The sequence below is a fragment of the Globicephala melas genome, chromosome 14, assembly GCF_963455315.2.
Source record: "Globicephala melas chromosome 14, mGloMel1.2, whole genome shotgun sequence".
NCBI lineage: Eukaryota > Metazoa > Chordata > Mammalia > Artiodactyla > Delphinidae > Globicephala > Globicephala melas.
Window position 1 is genome coordinate 61,902,897 of NC_083327.1, and position 20,965 is coordinate 61,923,861.

The 20,965-nt window shown below is 39.2% G+C and overlaps 1 protein-coding gene across 10 annotated transcripts in view; it reads right to left on the minus strand.

Moving 5' to 3' along the window:
• MAP7 (microtubule associated protein 7) overlaps window positions 1–20,965 on the minus strand; it is a 166,062-nt gene that overhangs the window by 23,214 nt on the left and 121,883 nt on the right. For 4 of the 10 annotated variants that reach the window (XM_060283922.2, XM_060283920.1, XM_060283919.1 and 1 more), the window contains 5 exons: window positions 16,585–16,748; window positions 15,664–15,781; window positions 11,683–11,793; window positions 6,101–6,214; window positions 1,190–1,341 (listed from right to left, as the gene is read on the minus strand). In XM_060283922.2, coding sequence (XP_060139905.1) covers window positions 1,190–1,341; window positions 6,101–6,214; window positions 11,683–11,793; window positions 15,664–15,781; window positions 16,585–16,748 — 659 coding nt within the window. The remainder of the gene's footprint in view (window positions 1–1,189; window positions 1,342–6,100; window positions 6,215–11,682; window positions 11,794–15,663; window positions 15,782–16,584; window positions 16,749–20,965) is intronic. The other 6 variants (XM_060283921.2, XM_060283926.1, XM_060283924.1 and 3 more) reach the window with 3 other exon arrangements.

The window sequence follows — 20,965 nt, forward strand, 5'->3', positions numbered from 1 at the left end:
CCCAATAAGTATCCAACATTTGGGGCCAAAACTGTTCTGCTTAACTATTGCTACTCGTCCACAGCTAGGATCTCTGAGGCACCAAAGTGCTAATGATGGAAGACTTCCCAGACATCAAAGGTAGTTTCACTTCTGGCTTGAAGGGCTGGAGGTCTGATTCAATCATGAATTAAACCTTGACTCCTGAAAGCCTGAAGCGCCTGAAAGAAAACTGCCTGTAGGCAAAGCCACCAAGCTGTCACAACCCTTGAATTATCCTCAAAGGTCTAAGCAAAATCCTTTCAGGTGTTCATCAGCTTTATAAATCTGAATTGCTCCGAGAAGCTAGGATTGAAAAAAATTGTTCCAGCCTCTCATGGGTCATGCTATTGCCATGAGAGAGGGGCAATGAGATCTTCTGGTGGACTGGGAAGTCCTTTAAGACTAAAGTACAACGTCCGAAGACCACAGAACAATGTCTATACATTTCAGCGGCTACCAAATAACACACAGTTTAAATAAAACAAAGAAGAAGAAAGATTCTTGGAGACATACAAGTGACCTCATTGCAGTTATAGCATCGTGAAAATTAATGTTAGTTCAGCCACCTTGTCAGAAACAACAGGTGTAAATTATATTCTTCACTTGCAAAACGTGAGTCTGTAACACAGCCCAACAGCCTTTCAAGAATTACTTAGTGAATAACTAGTGTTTTCTATTCTTTGTCACTATATTTTAAGACCTGGGCCTTGACACGGATTAGCTAAACAGACAAAAATTCCTTATCTTGCTTTTTAGTGAACCACATTTAGAGTTCAGCCAGCTTCTGGACAGGGTTGGAATAAAATGCAAAGGCAGCAGTCCAGGCCCACTTCCCCTTCAAAGGTTTTCTTACTTTCAAAAATAAAGTATGTTGGCATTGCACTTATTCGTGTGGAGGCACCCATATGGCAGTTCAGCCACTCAGACATGCTTGAACAAAGAACAATTTTCATCTTCAAATTCAGATTTTCAAGGGGGAGCAGAATCGCCAAGTGGGGAGGAAGTGTGGGGACAGCACCACTCAGCCAGCCAGATTCAAGACTGGTGGGACGGATGGGAGGACGGATGTCACCATCGCCTGGCTTACATCCTCACTGCACCTCGAGGCGGTGTCCACTACGCACAGAAACAGTGCAGACTAGCCAGGCTGCTCCCAACAGCTACTCACCGCTGCGCCGTGAACAGTCCTCCTTCGCGCGGAGCCCTCCGGTGGCGTTACAAAGAATTTTGGTCGCTCCATCGGATTTCTAGAGTGTGCGGCTTTGTAGGGCATGATGTTGATGGGGCTGCAAGATGCTGAACGAGGACACATGGGGGTAACTAGGGTGCAGGTGATTGTTTTACACGCAAGAGTGCCAGAGGAGCAGTTGAAGGAAAGCCAAAAGCAGGATCAGGAAAAGTAGCAAAGCGGAAATAGAGAGAAAAGTAGGGAGAAGATGTTATTACCTAAAGGTGTCCAGACCATCATACTCAACTCTCCTCAAGGTCCTATTAGTTTACAGTGTGTCCAAAAGGAGGGCATGTCCAAATGAAAAATCTGGAATATAGAAACTATTTGGCTACTTAAATACTTATTAAAGATATAGATGTAAGCCAATAATTACAGAGAGCAATGGTCTTATAGTCCCACAAACAGATGGTTCTGATAAAATGCGACATTAGTGACAGATAATTTTAAGATAAGGATTGTTTATAATTAGATTTTTCCGAATAGCTTTAAGATGGAACAAACGGTGGAAAGACAGCAAGTGAGCAAGCAGGCAAGCAAGATATACTGCAACTATTTTGGGAGTAAAATTCAACAACCACTGGGGAAAAAAAGCAACTGAAATTTTAAGATGTTAAATGACCAAGTCTTATCAGGTATTAAGACTTGTTACAAGAATAACTAATAATTTCCAGAAAAAAAAATTCTGTAAGTGTTTTATCTACTTAAAGGCAAATCAAATGCACGCTTCTGGGTTTTCCCCAAAAGCCAAGGCATTTGATGGTTCATAACAAGCAGCAGAAAGTATGGGGAAATGGGATGTCATCATTTAAAACGGTGAAGGGAACATAAATATGTTAGAATTGCCAAAAATAAAGTTGAATCACGAACAGCTGTTGCAGTTTTACTCAAGATAGAAATTTTTTTTTGAAAACCACGTAGCTTCTGACCATTCACCTTCAAAGGAACATTATCATTAATCAAGTGATTCTGAGTAACAGTGGGTTTAAAGAAATTCACAGAACACTGCGTAGGTATCAAACATGTGGGTACTAATGTTCCAAGGTTCATTTTCAGATCTCATCCGGAAATCTTGTTTTCCAGCAAAAAATAAGACAATTAAACATGACTACTGAGGGGAATGCTATGTATTCGGACCATGTTATAAAATGACTTTACCCGACCCTAGCCATTGTAGTAGCAACCCTTTAAAGAGACTGTTAGGTCAACTGAATATAACAGTATTAATAAATTAAAAACTCAAAAGTTAACAGGACAAATTCAAGGTAATCTCAATTTCAGAATTATAGTTAAAAATATTTAAGTGCTTTTTTGGTTTAGTCTACAGACAGAAAGTCCATCAGATTGCATCTGTATTCCTGTTCTCTTTCATTAAATGCCTTGCAGTATCTTCTGGTTATCACTGCATGGTCAAGGTGGTGAATCGACTGGAAACTGCACTCTCTTCTCCCATCATCTGAAAACAGAACCCTTATTTCTTGGATAAGCCGAAACACCTTGCATTCCTTCAGTTCTCCTTAAAAGGTATATGTCTTACTTCCAAACTGACATAAAGCTTTGCCTCAGACCTTAATCGTGAAGGAAGTTTCCTTTGTGTTGTGAAGAAGGAGACCCTCTCCTCATCTGGCTTATCATGATCACAGGGAAAACTGTTGGAAAACAACCTTTTCTCAAGTGCCACAACAAAGCAGTTGCCCTTCCCAGACAAAGAAAGAGCTCATTAATGCAAACCTCTTCCAAGCCAATCAAATGCCTTTAAAGAAGAACATCCTGGCACAAGGCACTTCTGTGGGATTAATGACCAAGAGAGGCACACACAGCCCAGGGCACAGCCAGAGGCCATTAACTGCTCAAGGATCAAGAAACCCTAGATGACAGCCCTGCTCTGAGGCCATGGGTCTGACACTGAAAAAGGAATGAAGCACAGAAAGATGATTTTTTTTCCCTCTAGTGGAAAGTAATAATTTCAGGGGTATCTGTGGAGCACTTCCTTGGAGCATTTCCTGAGACCACCGTGGATATAACCAAGCTCATCATGCCTCTGGTTCATTCTTTATTATAGTGCTGAGTCAATGTGAAGGAAAGGAAAAAAAATATCCTTAAACCTACCTAATGTAGTCCAAACAAAAATCCTCAAATTTAATTCTTCAAGAAACATCGTCTGGCTAATTCTAAGGATACTACATTTCATGGAATTCATCGCTGTTCTTAACAGCAACTACTGAAAACCCTGAAACCTTTAAATCAATTATTCTAATAATCTTGCCCTTCTGAAGAAATAGGAAGAGCACTATATGATGGTTGTTTTCTTTTCCCTCCTAGAGTGCCCTCCATAACCCAAAGTAGTTTTGTTAAACATTTCTTTTATGGAAATGTCTTTGAGAAATCCTTCCACAATATCTGTTATTTCTTTCTACTATTGGTAGCAAGTGTGCATTAATTTAACGTATTCAGGATTTTCTATGTGAAATAATGGCTGCAGAGAAAAGATAATGCAGTTCAAGTGGTTGGAGTGCAGCAGAGAGAATAATTACATAGTAGAATAATAACAACATTTATTGAGTGCCTACTATGTGCAGGTACTATTCGAAACATTTTACATGTGTTAACTCATTTAATCCTGAGTTCTAATAATCACATGTATCATGAATGTATTTTTTAAAATGGGCAAGAAAAAAATCAACCCAAAGCAGTGGTCACAATGAAACATATGAGACTCTGATTTCCAATTTTCAACTGCTCTTATTACTTGTTCTGGGAATTTGCAATCACCAAACACCCTAGGAGTAAGGATGGCTGTTTTGATTTGCTACTGTAACCCTGGCTCTGGATGTAGGTCACCCTCTCGCCAATGGCAACTGGATATGAGGTGAACTCAAGGGACGACACTAAAATGGGAAGACGAGAAAAAATAATCAAGGAGACCAGATGGAAAAATAAAAGTGATGGGAAAAATGTTTTTGAGGAGATAAGTGTAAGAGACGTTTACATGAATAATTTCAAATGGAAATTTCTAAACACAACAGTTTTGGTTCATTAAATATAAGCTGTTATCAATGCAATAATAGGTAACAATGATCTAAGGAATGTATTAATAAAACAGGCAACTCAAGTAAAGGCTATGTATGCATTGCTTCACACTAAAATACATTACAAAAATGTATCAATTTGTGAAGAGCAGAATGGAAAAGTTGCAAAGTAAAGAAGAGACAGTTAGCAGATTAAAAAGCACCTTGGTTGAGCGCCAAGGAAGGTGGGAAGCTGGGCAAGTCGAATGGGTGGAAAATGAGGAAATGGTGTTGGAAGAGACTAGAGGAAGAGTGAAAGAATTGACAAAAGTTAGTGATGACAGAAATAGCAAAGAAAGACAATTTTTTAGCTGTGAGGCAGTCCTTTAGTATGAAACAACATACAATGTGGAGGTTCAGAAGCATGAGAACCATAAACTATTTAGATCCGATGAATTAGGACTGAAAAGCAGTTTTAAAGGTTTTTCAATTAGCTGGACATAAAGAACAGCTTTCATGACTTATATGAAAGTATGACAAAATGGACATAAAAATAAAGTATCTTGAAATAAACTGTAGTTTTTTCCTTCAGAAAATTCTCAGATGCAATGTGACAGTTGACAGGAGAGTTACTTTATAGAAAACACAGATCACTGTGGTCCAGCTAGTTGAACGCACAATGGTACAGAGAGCATCACGAGGGTGCCGAGGATAGAAGCACGTTTAAGACCTAGTCCACCAATTTTCTAAGTGCCTCTGGTATAACTCACTTATTGTCAATCTCTTGTTTTCCACAGGCAGGTGGTGGGAATGCCTGCACTTGCTTTCTTGACTGCCTCCCAGTGGTACTATGAGAATAAGGGTTGATACTAGCTCATTGGACACCACAGATGAAAGATATCATAAAACAACCAAGAATTATTATTAAAAAAGAGGGCTAGTGAACATGAAGTGGCTTGCAGAGGCAAAGCCTTTTTTAAAGGGAGCTTTATGAAGAGGCTGTGCAATTTCTCATGTGCCAAACATGAGGGCTGGTTACATAGATACACCAATTGTGCCCAAAGATATTTGGGAAAGTCAAAATCAACTCACCAGGAGAGAGACACTGCCAAAAGCCTAATAGGTATCTTTCTCTCCAGCCAGATGTAGACTCTATACGAACTTCTCATTAAACTAATTGCCTCAACCGTCAGGGGTGTTTTATATTTCAAAAAAGTAGAGGAGTTATAACTAATTATAATAACTAGTACTTGGCACATTTTACATATTTTCAAAGTATGTAACAAATAAGAACACTGTAATTAGCCTTCTCCACAACTCTTTATAGAGTTTTGAAAGGGTACCATTCCTCAATTACAGATAAAAGACTAGCCCAGGGAGGATACGTGACTAGTCCACAGCTACATTATGAAACGCTACGCTTAAATCGGCTTGTGCTTTGAGTTTATCCCCAGGCCCACAAATTAGTATTAGATATTAAATTATTTCTACCTTTGATCATCCGCTCAGATGCAGGGGAAGAAAGGTGGGTAAGGGATAGGATTTTCTGGTAACACTATGAACAGACAGAAGCCTCTGAAGCCATCTGATCACAGGGAGGGGCATCCTTTACCTGCCCGGCATCTGGTGTCCAGATAAGATGCTAAGACGGATGCTCAGAGGAAACGATACCAGGGGCATGAAACCAACACCAACAGACACATTTCCAACGCCATTCCACCAGGAGGAGGAGAAGCACGCGATGGGAAAAATTGAGATGGGATTAGATGAAAATGGGTGGCTTAGAGACGCTTCTAAAGGAGGACTTTACCTCACGGAGAAAGTTGCACCTTGACAGTTTTACCTGTATCTCCAGACAAGGCAGCTGTGCTTTTACTTCTGGCCAGGAACGAATGTGTGGGCGTCAGCAATCTGTTAACCACGCTGCTCTCCCATGGGCTGAGCTGCAGGCGGCGAGCTAAACGTCACCACATAAGTGAGATGTTAGAAGCATTCTTTCCAGGGGCGAGGGGGTGCAAGGCATCACCCCTATCGCTCCCACACGCCGGGCCTTCGCGAGAGACCTCGACAGAGACCAGGCTGTCCGGGGAGGAAGCTGGTGGAGAGTCAGGGCAGGAGGGACTCTGCTCAAAGGAGCAGCTATTCCATAAGGTGCCTCTCTTCAAGAGGTTAAGTTTGTGGCAGGTTCTGTATTAGTTTCATGGACACAGATTTTGCTAACCACCCTCCTATGGATCCAACAGGTAACAAAACAGAAGAACCATTTCCAGCAGGTTTGGCATGTATCTCTGAGTCTGTTGAACCCATCTGCCTCATCAGGATGGGTGGTGAGCAGACAGCACACACCTCAGCCAAAAGGCGTCCTAAGTACCCTGAATGTCAACTTCAACAAAGTCGAAGCTTCATGCAAGACTGGAAATATGTGGATAGAGAAAAGGTCTCCATTACATTTTGCTACATCTCCATGAATTGCTACTTGGGCAACTGGAGGAAATTAGATATAATAAAGTGAAAGAGGACTCATGCAACGTTCTATGTAAGTTTTTCTTTTGACTTTCCCATTTAGCAAGCAAGTTCTTTCAGGTCCCTGGTTTGGCAAAAGCATAAAAATTCTGATGGAGGATAAGGGTAAAGCTGAAGATAAAATTACGATAGAAAAGCCAAAATTCAATACAATCATAATGTCAGAAATTACTAGTGGGTGTGTGAAGAGTCAAGAAAATCAATTTTAAATGATGCAATGAAGTGGAGTCCCAAATTGTACTGGGGCTTCGCAAGACCACCGTTAGGAAATGCATACTAATTATAAATTAATTACTTTGCTTATACTGTTAGCTTCCAGCGATGGTCCATGAAAATATAGAAGCTACTTTCCAAAGAAATCAGGAAAGAAGCTCGCAAAATCCTACAAATATCACTAAAATAAAGTGATCATATACACTTGACCCTTGAACAATACAGGTTTGAACTGCGCACGTCCACTTACACGTGGATTTTTCCACATTTTGTATTTCCCAGTAAATATACAGTTGGCCCTCGGTGTCCATGGATGCAGAACCGGCAGATGCGGAGGGCTCACTATGGAGCTTCAGCATCTGAGGACTTGGGTATCTGCGGCGGCTCCTGGAACCAACCCTCTGCGGATACTGAGGGAGGACTGTATCTCTATTTTAGAATACACTTCCAAGTCGCTTATAAAAGTCTTTCAAACTGTCTAAACCTGACAAGGCCACTTCTGTTCTGCACCATAAACAGCAGGTGCAAGTCCTCTGGTCTCCGGAGCAACTGTCCTTATAATAAATTTTTATATATGTTATATTTTAAAGAAATGACTTCTGAATTCTAGGAAATTAGTTTTAGTTAATAGAAGCCATCCGATGTTAAAGGCTGTTGTAGAAAATATCCGCTCCTATTTGAAAGGAAGTACCAACCTCCAATAAGTACGTTAATTATCGGACTTTATTTCAAAAGAGTAGCTATTTTGATCAAGGTGCTGGTGAATTTAAGAACTAGTGAATTCTTTATTCGAATTTCTGTTTATTGGGAGAGTCTTCATGGTTAAAATCAATCTGCTGACAAATAAAAAGATCTGTTATGAAAACTATTGTAATAGTTACACAGTTAGTAGAATGCACAGTAGGATAAGTGCTATTATGAACTGTAGTATGGCAGTGTGTGTGTGTATGTGTAACAACAGCAGAATATAGTCTAACCTAAAATTAGAATGCATTCAGAGAATTAAATCAGTGGGAAAAGTGATTAGGATTAAATTAAAATCTTCACTAGAATTGTATTTTCAGTAGATGATGAAGGGAAGAAGAGGTGAATGTTTCCTTTTCTTAGATAAACTCTGTAGGATAACTGGCTTAGAACTGTAGAGATGGTTTATCAATGAAAAGCCGTGTCTTTTTTTCCCCTTGATTGAGAAGCTCAATTACTTTATTTCTGTTGGTCTTTAAGGCATCAACCAAAGAATCTGCCTCAAATGAAGATCATTAAACACTGTCTTTGACTGGTGTTTAAAGCAAATCCACAGAGATTTGTTTTATAGCTTCGAAACTGTGAATGAAAGATTTTGCGAGGAGAAACGTTTCCACATCTATCACATTCATAACTATGCTCTGAGCAAGAGAGAAACAGATCTCTTCCATAACTTTTTAGTAAAGGTTAGTACAGGAGAGTTACTTTATTGTTTTTTTTTTAACCTAGAGAGGCCTAATCGTGAGATGATAAGCTCCCGAAGGAAAGGTATTAATTCTCATGAAACAACTATGGTATTGATCCTACTTAAGCACTTAAAATGAGATATTGACAATTCCCATAAAAGACCATCTGGTCCAAGGACACAATCAAACATTAGAGATATTTGTGCTGCCCTGTTCCTTCACAAGCAGGAAGTCACTGTTCAGTCCCAGATGACGGGTGCCATGCAGAAATCAGGCAAGTGTTGCCACATCCTGACCTAAATGTCATATGAAATCTTACATTTTTAAATATGATGGCAATTAATTAGATCTAAAACAGGAACAAAAAACCCCTGCTCCGGTCAAACAGAACACGCGGGCAGGATTCAGCTTTAGGTCCGCCACCATGTCCTCTAATCTAGATTCTGGGGAAAAAAATGTATGAACTAATTTTCAGCAAAGAGTAGCCAATTTCCTTCTTACTTTTTTCAAACGCCCTATTCTTCTTCCTTGAGAAAAAAGCTGGTTAAGCAGGAAGCTTAAGATAATATGCAATACACATTTTTAATGCAAATTAAAATTTATTTTAATATTGCAAATTAATGCAATATTCTCTCTGTTGCAGCGATTACAGAAATCTTTGGTAATCAGGGGTTTCCTTTAACTCGGGCATTTTACCAGTTTATGTGACACTATATTCAGGTGTGATGATCAAAATATTTAAAAACTGGTGGGGCAAGGCACCAGTAGAGCTCTCCTAGTAGAGCTAGTAGATAACACTCTGTAGGGCCTGGGGAAGCACAGCTCGGGGAAGTGGATATTTACCAACTGGTATGGAAATATTCCAGCATTTTGAATAACCAGCAGAGCATTCCAGCTGAATGTCAACTTCAATAGTATCAGAGCTTCAGTTTAATATCAGCTTTAAGGCCTGTGCTGTAGGGCTGAGAAAGCTCAGACAATCTAGTAATGGTGTACACTCTCTATGATCAGGCTGTAAAAGCCTCTAATCATTTGATAAGCATGCTCTCTACTTTGATAATAAAGCATAATCGAATTTAAAAAATAGATAGCAGAAAAGAAATTATACTAACGAAATTACTTAAATCTCTAAATTAGAGAAGTTCAAATGCAGAAGATTTCTATTCTCATTAAAAGACAGAGCCCTCTCACTGTGCTAGGGTTCTGCCTAACTTAAAAAAAAAAAAAATCGCTTCCTGGACCACACGGGAGCCCCTGGATGAAGCGGATCTTTCTTCCAGGCTGACCTCGTCAGTTAGACCAGAACTGGTTCACAGTTCTTTTGATAAGGGGGGAGGAGACATGGAACCCGTAAATTTAGTGCTCTCCCCCTTATCCTTTTAGTCCAGCTTAGCCCTGGGTTTTATAGGCCTGCACCATAATTCAAGGGGCAATTTCCTGGCCCCAGCTATGAACCGCTTATTGAACTGCCCCTGGCCCTTAACCTCACCCAAAGGAAGAGTGCATGGAGTCAGGACTGATGTAAGGAAGGACATCCATGAAGGAGAGAACTACAAATGCAGCACAGCAGCAACACGGCTTGGGAGCTGGTGATCTCTGTTCTAGTCCCTCTTCTCCAGCGATTAACTTGTAGGATTTGAAGTCAGGCCCTTCACCTCTTAGGGACTCTATTATCCCAACTGAAGTAGATGAGCCAACCAACAAATTTTTCCCAGTTCTAAGATCCAATTACTTAAGGATATTCAATCAGATATTGTCATGCAGAGTCTACAAAACATCTTATTTCTAGTTGACACAGCACTGTCAATCCACAGAAGTGTGGACAGTACTCTGTTCGGTTTATTGCCCATCTGCCTACCCCCAACCTTGTCCCAGTTTTGGCTACGGGATTGTAGGAGGCAATAAGCCAAGGTTTAACTGAAAACTGCCGTGAGTCCCAGTTACAGTTTGTCTTAGACCCACGTTCACAAAAATATAAAATTCAAGTGCTAAGTGACCAATCCCAAAGAAAAGATGAATACACAACTGTTAAGAACAGCATGCTATATTTTACGTTATTTTAAGGGAATTGGTTTGAAAATAAAGGCTACTTATGAAAGGAACTTCAATTCATAATACTTTTCTCTAACATATAAAAGGCCATTAATTTGACTACATGTCTAATATCAACGATTTAGGCAAACTAGGTTAAAAAAAATGATTTAGGTTAAAAGGCAAGAATAGGCAGTTGATTCATTTACTGCTTTAAGAGATTAATTATAACATCAACGCATTATATTGTACATAACAATGACACCATAACTTTTATACAATACAAAATATACAAATACACATACACACATATAGAACATGCACACATTACATTCTTTTTAAAGACTATAAACACTTCAAAACCAATCAGTTTCTTAATAAAGCACTCAAAGTCACCACAGTTTGTTACTTTCAAAGAGTATGTGTTTTTATATTGCACAATAATTCTTTGGTTTTTTTAATTTAAAATCATTTTAGTTATGTAAAACAAGTAGCTTAACTTAAAAGCTCGATTTTTCATTCTATGATACGTAAATATGTAAAATAAAACTTTCATTTCATAAGTAACTCAACATTCATGTACTGTAAATCCATGGGATGAACAAAACTCAAAATTCAAATAAAATGTTAATTGGAGGACTATGAATATTGAAATTTTTAGGAGGCTTAAATAATGATGTTCTTGAAGTTAGGCCAAATCCCTTTAAATGAATGGACACCAGAAAACCAGTCACGCACACACAAGAAATGCAGTAAGAAAGGTTTGGTTAAAGGAGAAATAAATTAGCAAAATGAAATCTATCAACACGAATCATTTAAAAAGGTCTTTTAGAAAGTTAAAGCCTGGAATTCCCCAAGTACAGATGAAAAGTCAAAGACAATCTGATTGAAGTGAAATAAATGTTCATAACAAAGATTATTTGCATGTTGGTGGATAAGTGGGTGATTTCTGGAGCTGTAAACGCATGTACTAAAAACTTGAGAGAAGCACCGCTTTCATCACTGCTAAATGCAATCATTCAGCCAAGTTCTAAAATGAGAACCGTTCTTGTCGCAAGGAAAATGCTGCTCAGACGTTTATTGCTTTTTTACTCTGAAGTTTTTTTCTTCCTATTTAAGAAACGTAGGGAAAGCAACTTCAGATGCTTACTTTTATCTGTAAACATCCAGAAAAAAAAAGCATTAAGGAAATAACAGAACACTTTTTTTGTTTTCCTTTTGACTGTACCTCTATCTGGAGAATTTAGTAAAGTTGCAGATGAAGAGGAGAGCCGCTTGCTAATGACGGGATCAACATGTTTCGAAAGATTCATGGTGGAAACTGACCTCCTGTCTGGATCTAAAACAAATGGAGATAATGCTAATTGACAGCCAGCATGCAGGATTGCAATTTCCTAGTTCACTGATGGAAGGAAAAACTAGGATTGGATGCTTTCAGCTCTATGACTAGATCTTTACTATAGCACAGTTTTCTAAGTGGACATTTTAAAGGTAACTTAAAGGCTAGAAATAATACTCATTTTTCTTATAGGAAAATAAAAATATAAAATAACTATTCAGCTCACCAGTTAGTCAGCTAGGGAAATTCAAGCATATTGTTATAATACAACAAATGTAGGAAGACCAAAGGAAAGCCAGCGGAGGACAACGAAAATAATGGAAGGGGACTGTGAAGCACAAAGGGGCCCATAAAAGTGAACGCCTTGGGCTTCCCTGGTGGCGCAGTGGTTGAGAGTCCGCCTGCCGATGCAGGGGACACGGGTTCGTGCCCCGGTCCGGGAAGATCCCACATGCCGCAGAGCGGCTGGGCCCGTGAGCCATGGCCGCTAAGCCTGCACGTCCGGAGCCTGTGCTCCACAACGGGAGAGGCCACAACAGTGAGAGGCCTGCGTACCACAAAAAAAAAAAAGAAAAAGTGAACGCCTTCATGATTTCCCAAAGTGTGAACAATGGGGTAGTAATAGTGCTGGTAGGCTAGAATGCAAACACTAGAATAAAAAGAACACCAGGTTCTGTGCGTCTGCTGATACCTTTGCTTGTAGAGTCATTTTACCCAGGGCATTAAAGTTCATTATAGAAAAACAGATTAAAAAGGAAGAAAAAGAAACCCTTTAGGTGTGGAAAGAATGGCCCCCAGAGCAGTTCTTTTTTAAAGTACACTAATAACCACTCCTCTGTGCCTATAACACAGAGTTTAGTGTGGTTTACAGATGTAGAATCAGCCCACAAACCTGCCTAACAAAACTGGCAGCAATGCAAAGAAAATCAGAATTCTTTCTCTTTAAGTTTATTAATAATATTCTTATTGCTGTTGGATAATTTTAGGGTAATTCTTAAAGTTCAAGTCAGAAGAGAAATAGTAGCTGTATAAAAGGCAAAAATCAGCTCTGATAGTTTGCTCTCCTTACAGTGGAACTAAGCTATAACCACACTCACTAGCGTAAATCACATTCCCTGAATAAAACTGTGTATAAGGAAAAGTCTAAACATCTCATCATTATATTTATGTAGGATGCAGGGAGTTTTTCTGGCCTATAATAGCCAAAGTTAAAGAGGTTTTGCCATATTTTATTTTATTTTCTATGGTTAGCTTCTTCTAAAACTGAAAACAAACCAAAATATTCCTCGTGAGAGAGGCCTTCAAACCCCGTTCCCACTGGTCTAACTAACCCTGGTGGTAAAAATGTTAAAATTTCCCCCACAGAATAACCATTTTGGGCCATTATTTATAGTGTGCAGGAGATAAGCAAGTCTTCCATCAACATCAGACATTCCTGTCTTCTACAGGGACTCATCTTTACGGTTGAAGCAATTTAATTAAAAATTTTTTTATTTATTTAAGTATCCTTGACTTACATGAAGCAATTTAATTATTAAAAGGAAAATAACCAAACATCATTTCTGTGACTCAAATTTACACGTAACTGATGGGCTCTTAGGGCAATCCTAACAAAGAAAAGATTTAGGGTAAAATGTCAAAAGGAACATCTTAATGATAAAATGTGAGGTTCAAGGGCACAAGGAAGGAAAATGAAAGTCATTTCTAGGAGATCTTGCAGCAATATCTTTTCTGATATTGCTTTATATGTTAAGCTTCAGTTGGGGGGAGATTGTGTCTACATGCAGGCCTAACAAGCATCATTAAAATTATGGAGATATAATATGTATTTATTATATTGCTTAACATGTAAGAATTTTTAATCTTTTTCTTTCCCTCTCTGAACAAAACACAGATCCACAAAAGGATTCATGAAGAATCGGTTTAAAACGTATAAAGTTTTACAAAGCAGTGTGAGCTGATGTGGGAGCAGTGAGACAACACACTGATTTAATCTGGATGAAATTCAACTTCTAGGATTTGTTTGTTGTACCTACTACAAGTTAGGCCTTGTGGTGAAGTAAGGGGTACTCAAAGTGATCAAGACCTGGTCACTGCTCTCACGATCTCAGCACATCATTCTGACCTTTGAGAATTTTGGCAAATTCCCATTATTTTCAAACTACTCTGTTCCAGTATAAGAGCAATTTTCTCTAATTCACAAACCTTATAAAAAAGGATTTTATCCAACAGCTCACAAATACAAGGCTGGTTTCTCTTGCTCTGAGTGGCAATAACAAAGGTTATATATTGAACTGAGTGTGGAAGCAAGAAGTAAAGCTAAGGAACTTGAGTTCCCCTCAAAAATGTTTGAAAATCTGTAATAGGTTTACATGTGTAACGTGCACATGTAAAACAGGAAGCCAGGTAAAAGAAAAATAAGTAAGGTTTTAAAGTACATACCATGACAGCTTTTTTGCATGGAACAAATATGCAAAATTATCCCTAGAATGAAATATCACATGTAAATGATCCTCATGACCACAGATTTGACATGTGCCCCACAGCACATACCACTGGGTCATGAAGGGCCAAAGGAAAAAAACATGCTTTCAAATTTGGTTCACTGCAAAGTTGTGGCAACATGCTTTTAGATCTTTTTAAATGAAGGGGTTATAGAAGACACACTGAATGTTAGGAATGAAAGAGAATAAAGCAAATGAAAATCCATAGTTATTCAGATTAAAACTGAAAGTGGCAACAGCTGTACTGATGGGGTGGTTGGGTGGATAAAGCCACACTGGATGTACTTTGAGCCCTGGTGATGTATTAGTGAAAAAACGTTTTTTTAAGGTTCTATCCAAAAGGATCATTTAAAAAGAAAGTAAACATAGCACATGTAATTACTTTATTTCAATACCTTTAAGTCACCTGAGTCATACTATCAACACTTGAGAAACACTGTGCCACGTCCCAGATCTAGGTCTATGCAACAGGATATTAAGCATGCATTATGACTAAGGTGGTGATGGTTCAGCTATTGATGAACTGGCCCTAGGTCTGAGGTGCTAGCTACAGGTCAGGCAATCAGCAAATCACAAGGATGTCTGTACCAGGTTTTCTAGTACCACCAAAAGTTGTGAAGTGGTGGTCCAGTCCTGCTAAATCGAGAAAGGTGAATGATGACTCAACAAAACCACCTGGAGACAGAATGTAAGACAATGATTTTTCAAAGTAAATTAAAAAAAAAAAAAAAGCTTATTAGACTCACACAAATGAAAAAGAACTGACACACTATATAAAATTCAAGGTGTATTGAATTTACAGTACAAAAATAAAGCCTTTCACTAAATCCAAATTTCAGTACGATTTTACGTCAATTCAAGAACAAGGGAACATCCATTTGCTTGGACATCTACTATTTCTAGCTTCAGAAATCTGTATTTTCTCTTGAAGAGCCTTAGTGTTGCATATACTTTAGGGTCAGAATACATAAGCTCATGGTATTGATTCTGATTGTCAATACTGCTATGGTTCTTCCAGAGAAAAAGACGAAACTGGTTAACCTATTCCATAATCCTGAAACCACTATGCAAATGAATTACTTAAAATAACGTGGAGTTGAAAGTAGTTGTTTAGAAACATTGCATAGATTTCCAATTCTTTAAAGAATTTTGTAAAGGATGAGAAAATCAGCCTGTGTGGAGGGAGGGAACCTTATCTTCTTACCTCCATCACCCTCTTATCCTCAAACAGTAGAAGCATCGTTTAAGTGTAACTTAATTATTTCCGCAGGATTTTTGTTTTGCAAACACAGAATAAAAAAGCAACTGTGACTTGTACTGTCCAGAAAACAAGAGTGATTTTTGAAAGCGGTTACTGTCTGCTTACCTGCGCTGTGGGTACTGGGGCTCCCGTGGAGAGCGCCTCCCCATGACCACCGGTTATGTTTCTGTTTTGGCTTCTGGCTCCTCTCCATTGTACGTCGTACAACGGCTTCATGGCGTTCCTTCAAGGGAAGAGAGGAGCTGATGATTAGATTCCACCTGGATGTCTGAGGAGTCTTCGACTTCAGGCAGAGTGGAGAGAGAGGTACTACTTAAACTTCCTAAGTCCTACACCTTAAGGTGAGAGTAATATCAACCTGGGTGAGGGGTTACTGAAATTATTAGGTGTCAGTTGATAAAGCGCTTGGCATACAGCAGGTACTTAAATAAATGACGATTACTATTAGTACTGGGAGTGTGATGCTCCCATCAATTCACATAAGCCTGGTAGTGCAGGTCTTAGCTTAAACACATGTGGTACTGTATTTTAAAAACAGCATATGGAATCTACGGATGTGGGTAATCCTAACCCCACAACTTAATGGATTGTACGACTTTCTGTAACTTACCTATTCTGAGTCTAAATGTCCATTTTCACAAAAACTGACAACACTTACTCAAGGATTGAGCAAGAGTTAAATGAGACAATCTATGAGAAAACGTTTGTAAATGGTAAAGCCCTACAGAAATCCAATTACTGGGAGTAGTCTTAAGACTTCAGTATAGACGAAGTAAACATAAATAAGTTATAGGTCTAGACCAGAGAAATGAGCTTTTAAAGTTCCTGGGGCAACAGTGACAATCATACCATTCTCTACCTGATTTCCACACCACAACCTCCCTAGAAACTATGACTCTGTAAATCTGCTGCCTCTGAGACATTCTTGGTGTGCATGCCAGCACCTTAACGGGAAGCTTCACAGTAAACGTGCTGTGTTTCTGAAACAGACAAGCCTCCCACGTTTCCCCCAGAGCAGCATCTCACCTTGTCCTCCTCGAGCCTCTGCCTTCGCTTCTCCTCCACAGCAGCCCTCCTACGTTCCTCTTTCAGCCTCTGCTCTTCTAACTTCTTCTTCCGCTCCTCCAGGTGCTTTTCGTAGTGCTGCCTGGCTCGCTCTTCTCTCTCTAACCAGATTATTTCTCTTGCAGCTTCAGGAAGAAAAATGAGGGAAACCAAACACAGGCAGGTTTAAAAACTTAACAGTTAGGGCTGTAGAAACGGCCCACATTTAACAAACATGGATGGGGTCTTTGGTTTTAATTAACCAACCATGGCCTTTGCTTTTCTCAAATTTTCAGGAAAAAAATATTACTGTTAAATTTTTAGCATAACGTAATATGCAAACAACGAGGCCAAAGAAGATGCACTGAATTCTACTCTTTGGGAACTGGAACAGCCCTCTAGTTTGGTATATTATAACTGCAGAAGAGTGCATGCATCACATCTCAATGCTGATAGCGATGTGATGCCCTCAAACCCACAGTACCATCTGTCTCTCTCTCATTAAAACATGTGATATCCTCCAGATCAGAAGTGTGTGCCTTGGGCTTCCCTGGTGGTGCAGTGGTTAAGAATCCGCCTGCCAATGCAGGGGACACGGGTTCGAACCCTGGCCAGGGAAGATCCCACATGCCACGGAGCAACTGAGCCCGTGTGCCACAACTACTGAGCCTGCACTCTAGAGCCCATGAGCCACGACTACTGAGCCCACGTGCCGCAACTACTGAAGCCTGTGTGCCTAGAGCCCGTGCTCCGCAACAAGAGAAGCCACTGCAATGAGAAGCACACGCACCGCAATGAAGAGTAGCCCCCGCTCACCGCAACGAGAGAAAGCCCGCACGCAGCAATGAAGACCCAGTGCAGCCAAAAATAAATTAATTAAATAAATTTTTAAAAAATTTACGGAAAAAAAGTGTGTGACTTCATTTGTTTCAACATAGCATTGGTTCTGTAAGTGTTAAAAGGATTTGGGAGAAAATCCCAAAGATTGATAGTTGATGAAAGATATGCCTCACAGGCATATCACACCGAATCAGTAAAAGGATGTCAGGGATCAAATAAGCAGCCGACCTTGTGTCTGAAGAGTTCATAATCTATTTAGGTAAGACTTAACAAAAAAGCCGAATGAAAATATACAACTCAAAAAATATGGTTCAGTGATGGAATGCTTCCTTCTTCTTTACATATATATGCTCCTTCCTCATTTCAGGGAAAAATAAATCCCACAAAACTTTAAAAAATATGATGCTTCCTTCAGCCGTGACAGCTAAACACATTTTTAATGTGAGCTATTAACATTGTTGGCAAAAGTGTCCAAACAAGATATCAAGCATAAACCTGGAGGACACTACGGTGGTATATCAATTAAAATGTTACTTTTTTAAGGGAAAAACAATAAATTCAGAACATTTTGCTTCCTCTAAATATTTGATATTAGAGATTCTGTATTTCTGCTACCATTAAATCTTTCCAGAGCTATTCATTTCAGGAGAAAAATCTACTGAAATGGATCTGAACTGGCTTGACCTTCATGGAAGGAAAAGCATGAGGACAAACCCACGGTAAGTTTGTCCTCTGACATCACTCAGGGTGGTACACAGAGATCTGGGTTTTCCCAGCAGCTCTGCTGTTAACACATAGTGAGACCTGAACAATTTCATTTGGATTTCCGTTTACTCTTGCCTAAAACATGAAGAAATTGATCTTCAAGGTTCCTTCCTTCCAATGTTGAAAGCCCATGGTTTTAAAGAAATTCTCAGGCCCAAGTTAAAAGTTTACTCAGAGAAAAAGCACATAGTATGTGCTCAATAAATATTTACTGAATGATTGAATAAATTAAAAAAATACTCTGAGAACACATATTAAAAGTAACAGATAGACAGCATTATTCACAATAGCCAAGATATGGAAGCAACCTAAGTGTCCATATCAATAGATGAATGGACAAAGAAGATGTGGTATACATAGGCCATGGAATATTACTCAGCCATAAAAAATAATGAAATCTTGCCATTTGTGACAACATGGATGGACCTAGAGAATATTATGCTAAGTGAAATAAGTCCTACCTAAACTTGGCCTTAATATCTTTATTTGGTCTTGTTCTGCATTGCTCTCCAAAACATCCTCGTCAATCTCCCTCGAGACCTTTCTCCTTACTGTACCTCCTAAATAAACCGTACTTCCCCCATCTCTTTGCTCCTGTGGTTGCCTTGCTGGGAAAGTTGCTATCCTTTTTTTTTATCCAAACAGATCCATCCTTTAAGGCAGTAGCCTCATGAAAACACAGATTGCTGGGCTCCAACCCTCATTCATTTCCACTTTTTCTAGGATGGGGCCCAGTAATCTTCATTTTAAACAAACTTCCCAGGTGATTCTGGTCCCAAGTGATTCACTGATGGCATATGGAGGAACACTGCCCTTAAGGTCTTCTCCAGAAGCTTCATCTCTTCAGGGCTCATTGCTGCTCTTATGACATCTACCACAAACTTTAGCATTTCTTATACTCTGATTTCTATGTAGCAAAGGACTACCCCCCCCCCACTTTTTTTCCACTCACTATAGTGTTTTTCACAACTTGCACATAACCAAGGGTCTTACTAATTAATTACTTCCTGATTCATTGAGAACTACTTCTTGACTCATTCACCCATAACTGTCTGGTCTTAGGCAAATTACTTAACTTCCTTATGCCTCGCTTCTGTCAGGGTAAATTCTGGCTACATATAGGACCTTCTCATGGGTTTACTGTGAGGATTAAAAGAATCATTACATCTAACACAGTTAGAATAGTCCTCTGCACTTTGTAAGCACTCAGTAAATATTAGCCATTATTGCTAGATTTGTCATCATCATAATTCCAATTCAGAAAATTAAAGGTAGCTCGTAACATTGTGTTATCAGTCACAACAGGGCTAGACATTATTACAACAATAATTAGTTTTATCCCAAATAATCTTTTAAAGGAAGAATATTTCTTTATCAAACTCTTGAGTTCCACTTCTAATTTTCTACCAGGACGTGGAGATCCTATTGCAGTGCCTTTTTAAACAACTGTCGTCTTTAAACAGCCATACAGAGAACAGGCAAACAATGGTGAAATAGCAAACAGCAGTTTCATATTATTGCAGAGTATGCTGCTGACTGCTAGGATTATTACCAAGTACAGATCATGCAATCTTTTAAACTGAAGGATAATGTAAAATATTTCAATATTTTAATAAGAATTGAAAGTTAACTAATTCTAGGAGGTTTGGTTATTTAAAATATTCCCTGTGGATAATAGAAAATATCAAAGTTTTGTATTTTCTCATTAAGAAATGAGACTTTTGAATGCAAGAAAAAACATCAACAATTGCTATGGAGTGAATTGTGTCCCCTCCACTGCAATTCGTATGTTGAAGCCCTAATGCTCAATGTGACTGTATTTGGAGATAGGGCCTTCAGGAGGTAATCATGGTTAAATGAGGTCATAAGGGTAGGGACCTAATCCAATAGGATTACTGTCCTTATAAAAAGAGACACCAGAGAGCTCACTCTCCCTCTCTCTTCACGCTCAGAGGAGAGACCACATGAGAACAGAGCGGCCACCTGAAAGCCAGGAAAGGAGCTCTCATCAGAAACTGAAGCCTACCATAGCCTTGATCTTGAACTTTCCAGCCTCCAGAACTGTAAGAAAATAAAGTTCTGTTGTTTAAGCCATGCAATCTATGGTAGTCTGTTATGGTGGTCTGAAGAGACAAATAAAACTCATTCAGTATTTAAATCATTAACGTTCACTAATTTCATAGCGGCAGCTCTATAAAAGAATAACATGTCCCAAAAAAGGACCTGTGATGAATATCATTAACCTTTACTTTTGTGAAGTTATCAGTTTCTCCTGGACTCTGAGATCATAACATAAAAATGAAATGCAAACCCACTGTGGCCCCTGGACCTTAACAACCCAGTCCCATCCCTGAGCTGCTGCCACCAGGATTATACTTCAATGACACTGTAACAGTATGTCAGTGCCACACAAAGGGGAAATTCGCCATCAATCCGAACTCTGTTTAGAAACACACAGTGACTCGTGTACTAAAAGGAGTTTGAAATGAAAGGGTATAGGATAGAGTACAAGCTCCGGCTTCACAGGAACCTGAGTCCACCCCCCACTCCTGCCACCCTCCAGTATGTGTCACTGAGCAAGCAGTGACTTCTGTGGTCTCGTTTCCTCGAACCGTCTTCCTGAAAGGGCTGCCAGGTGGGCTCGCGGTAACATATAAAGTGCTTAAGGCAGTGCCAGGTACATGGTAGGGACTCTGTACATGTAGATAATTATAATGAGTGAATCTTTATGATCGTTATACTAACTCCTGTCTTATCG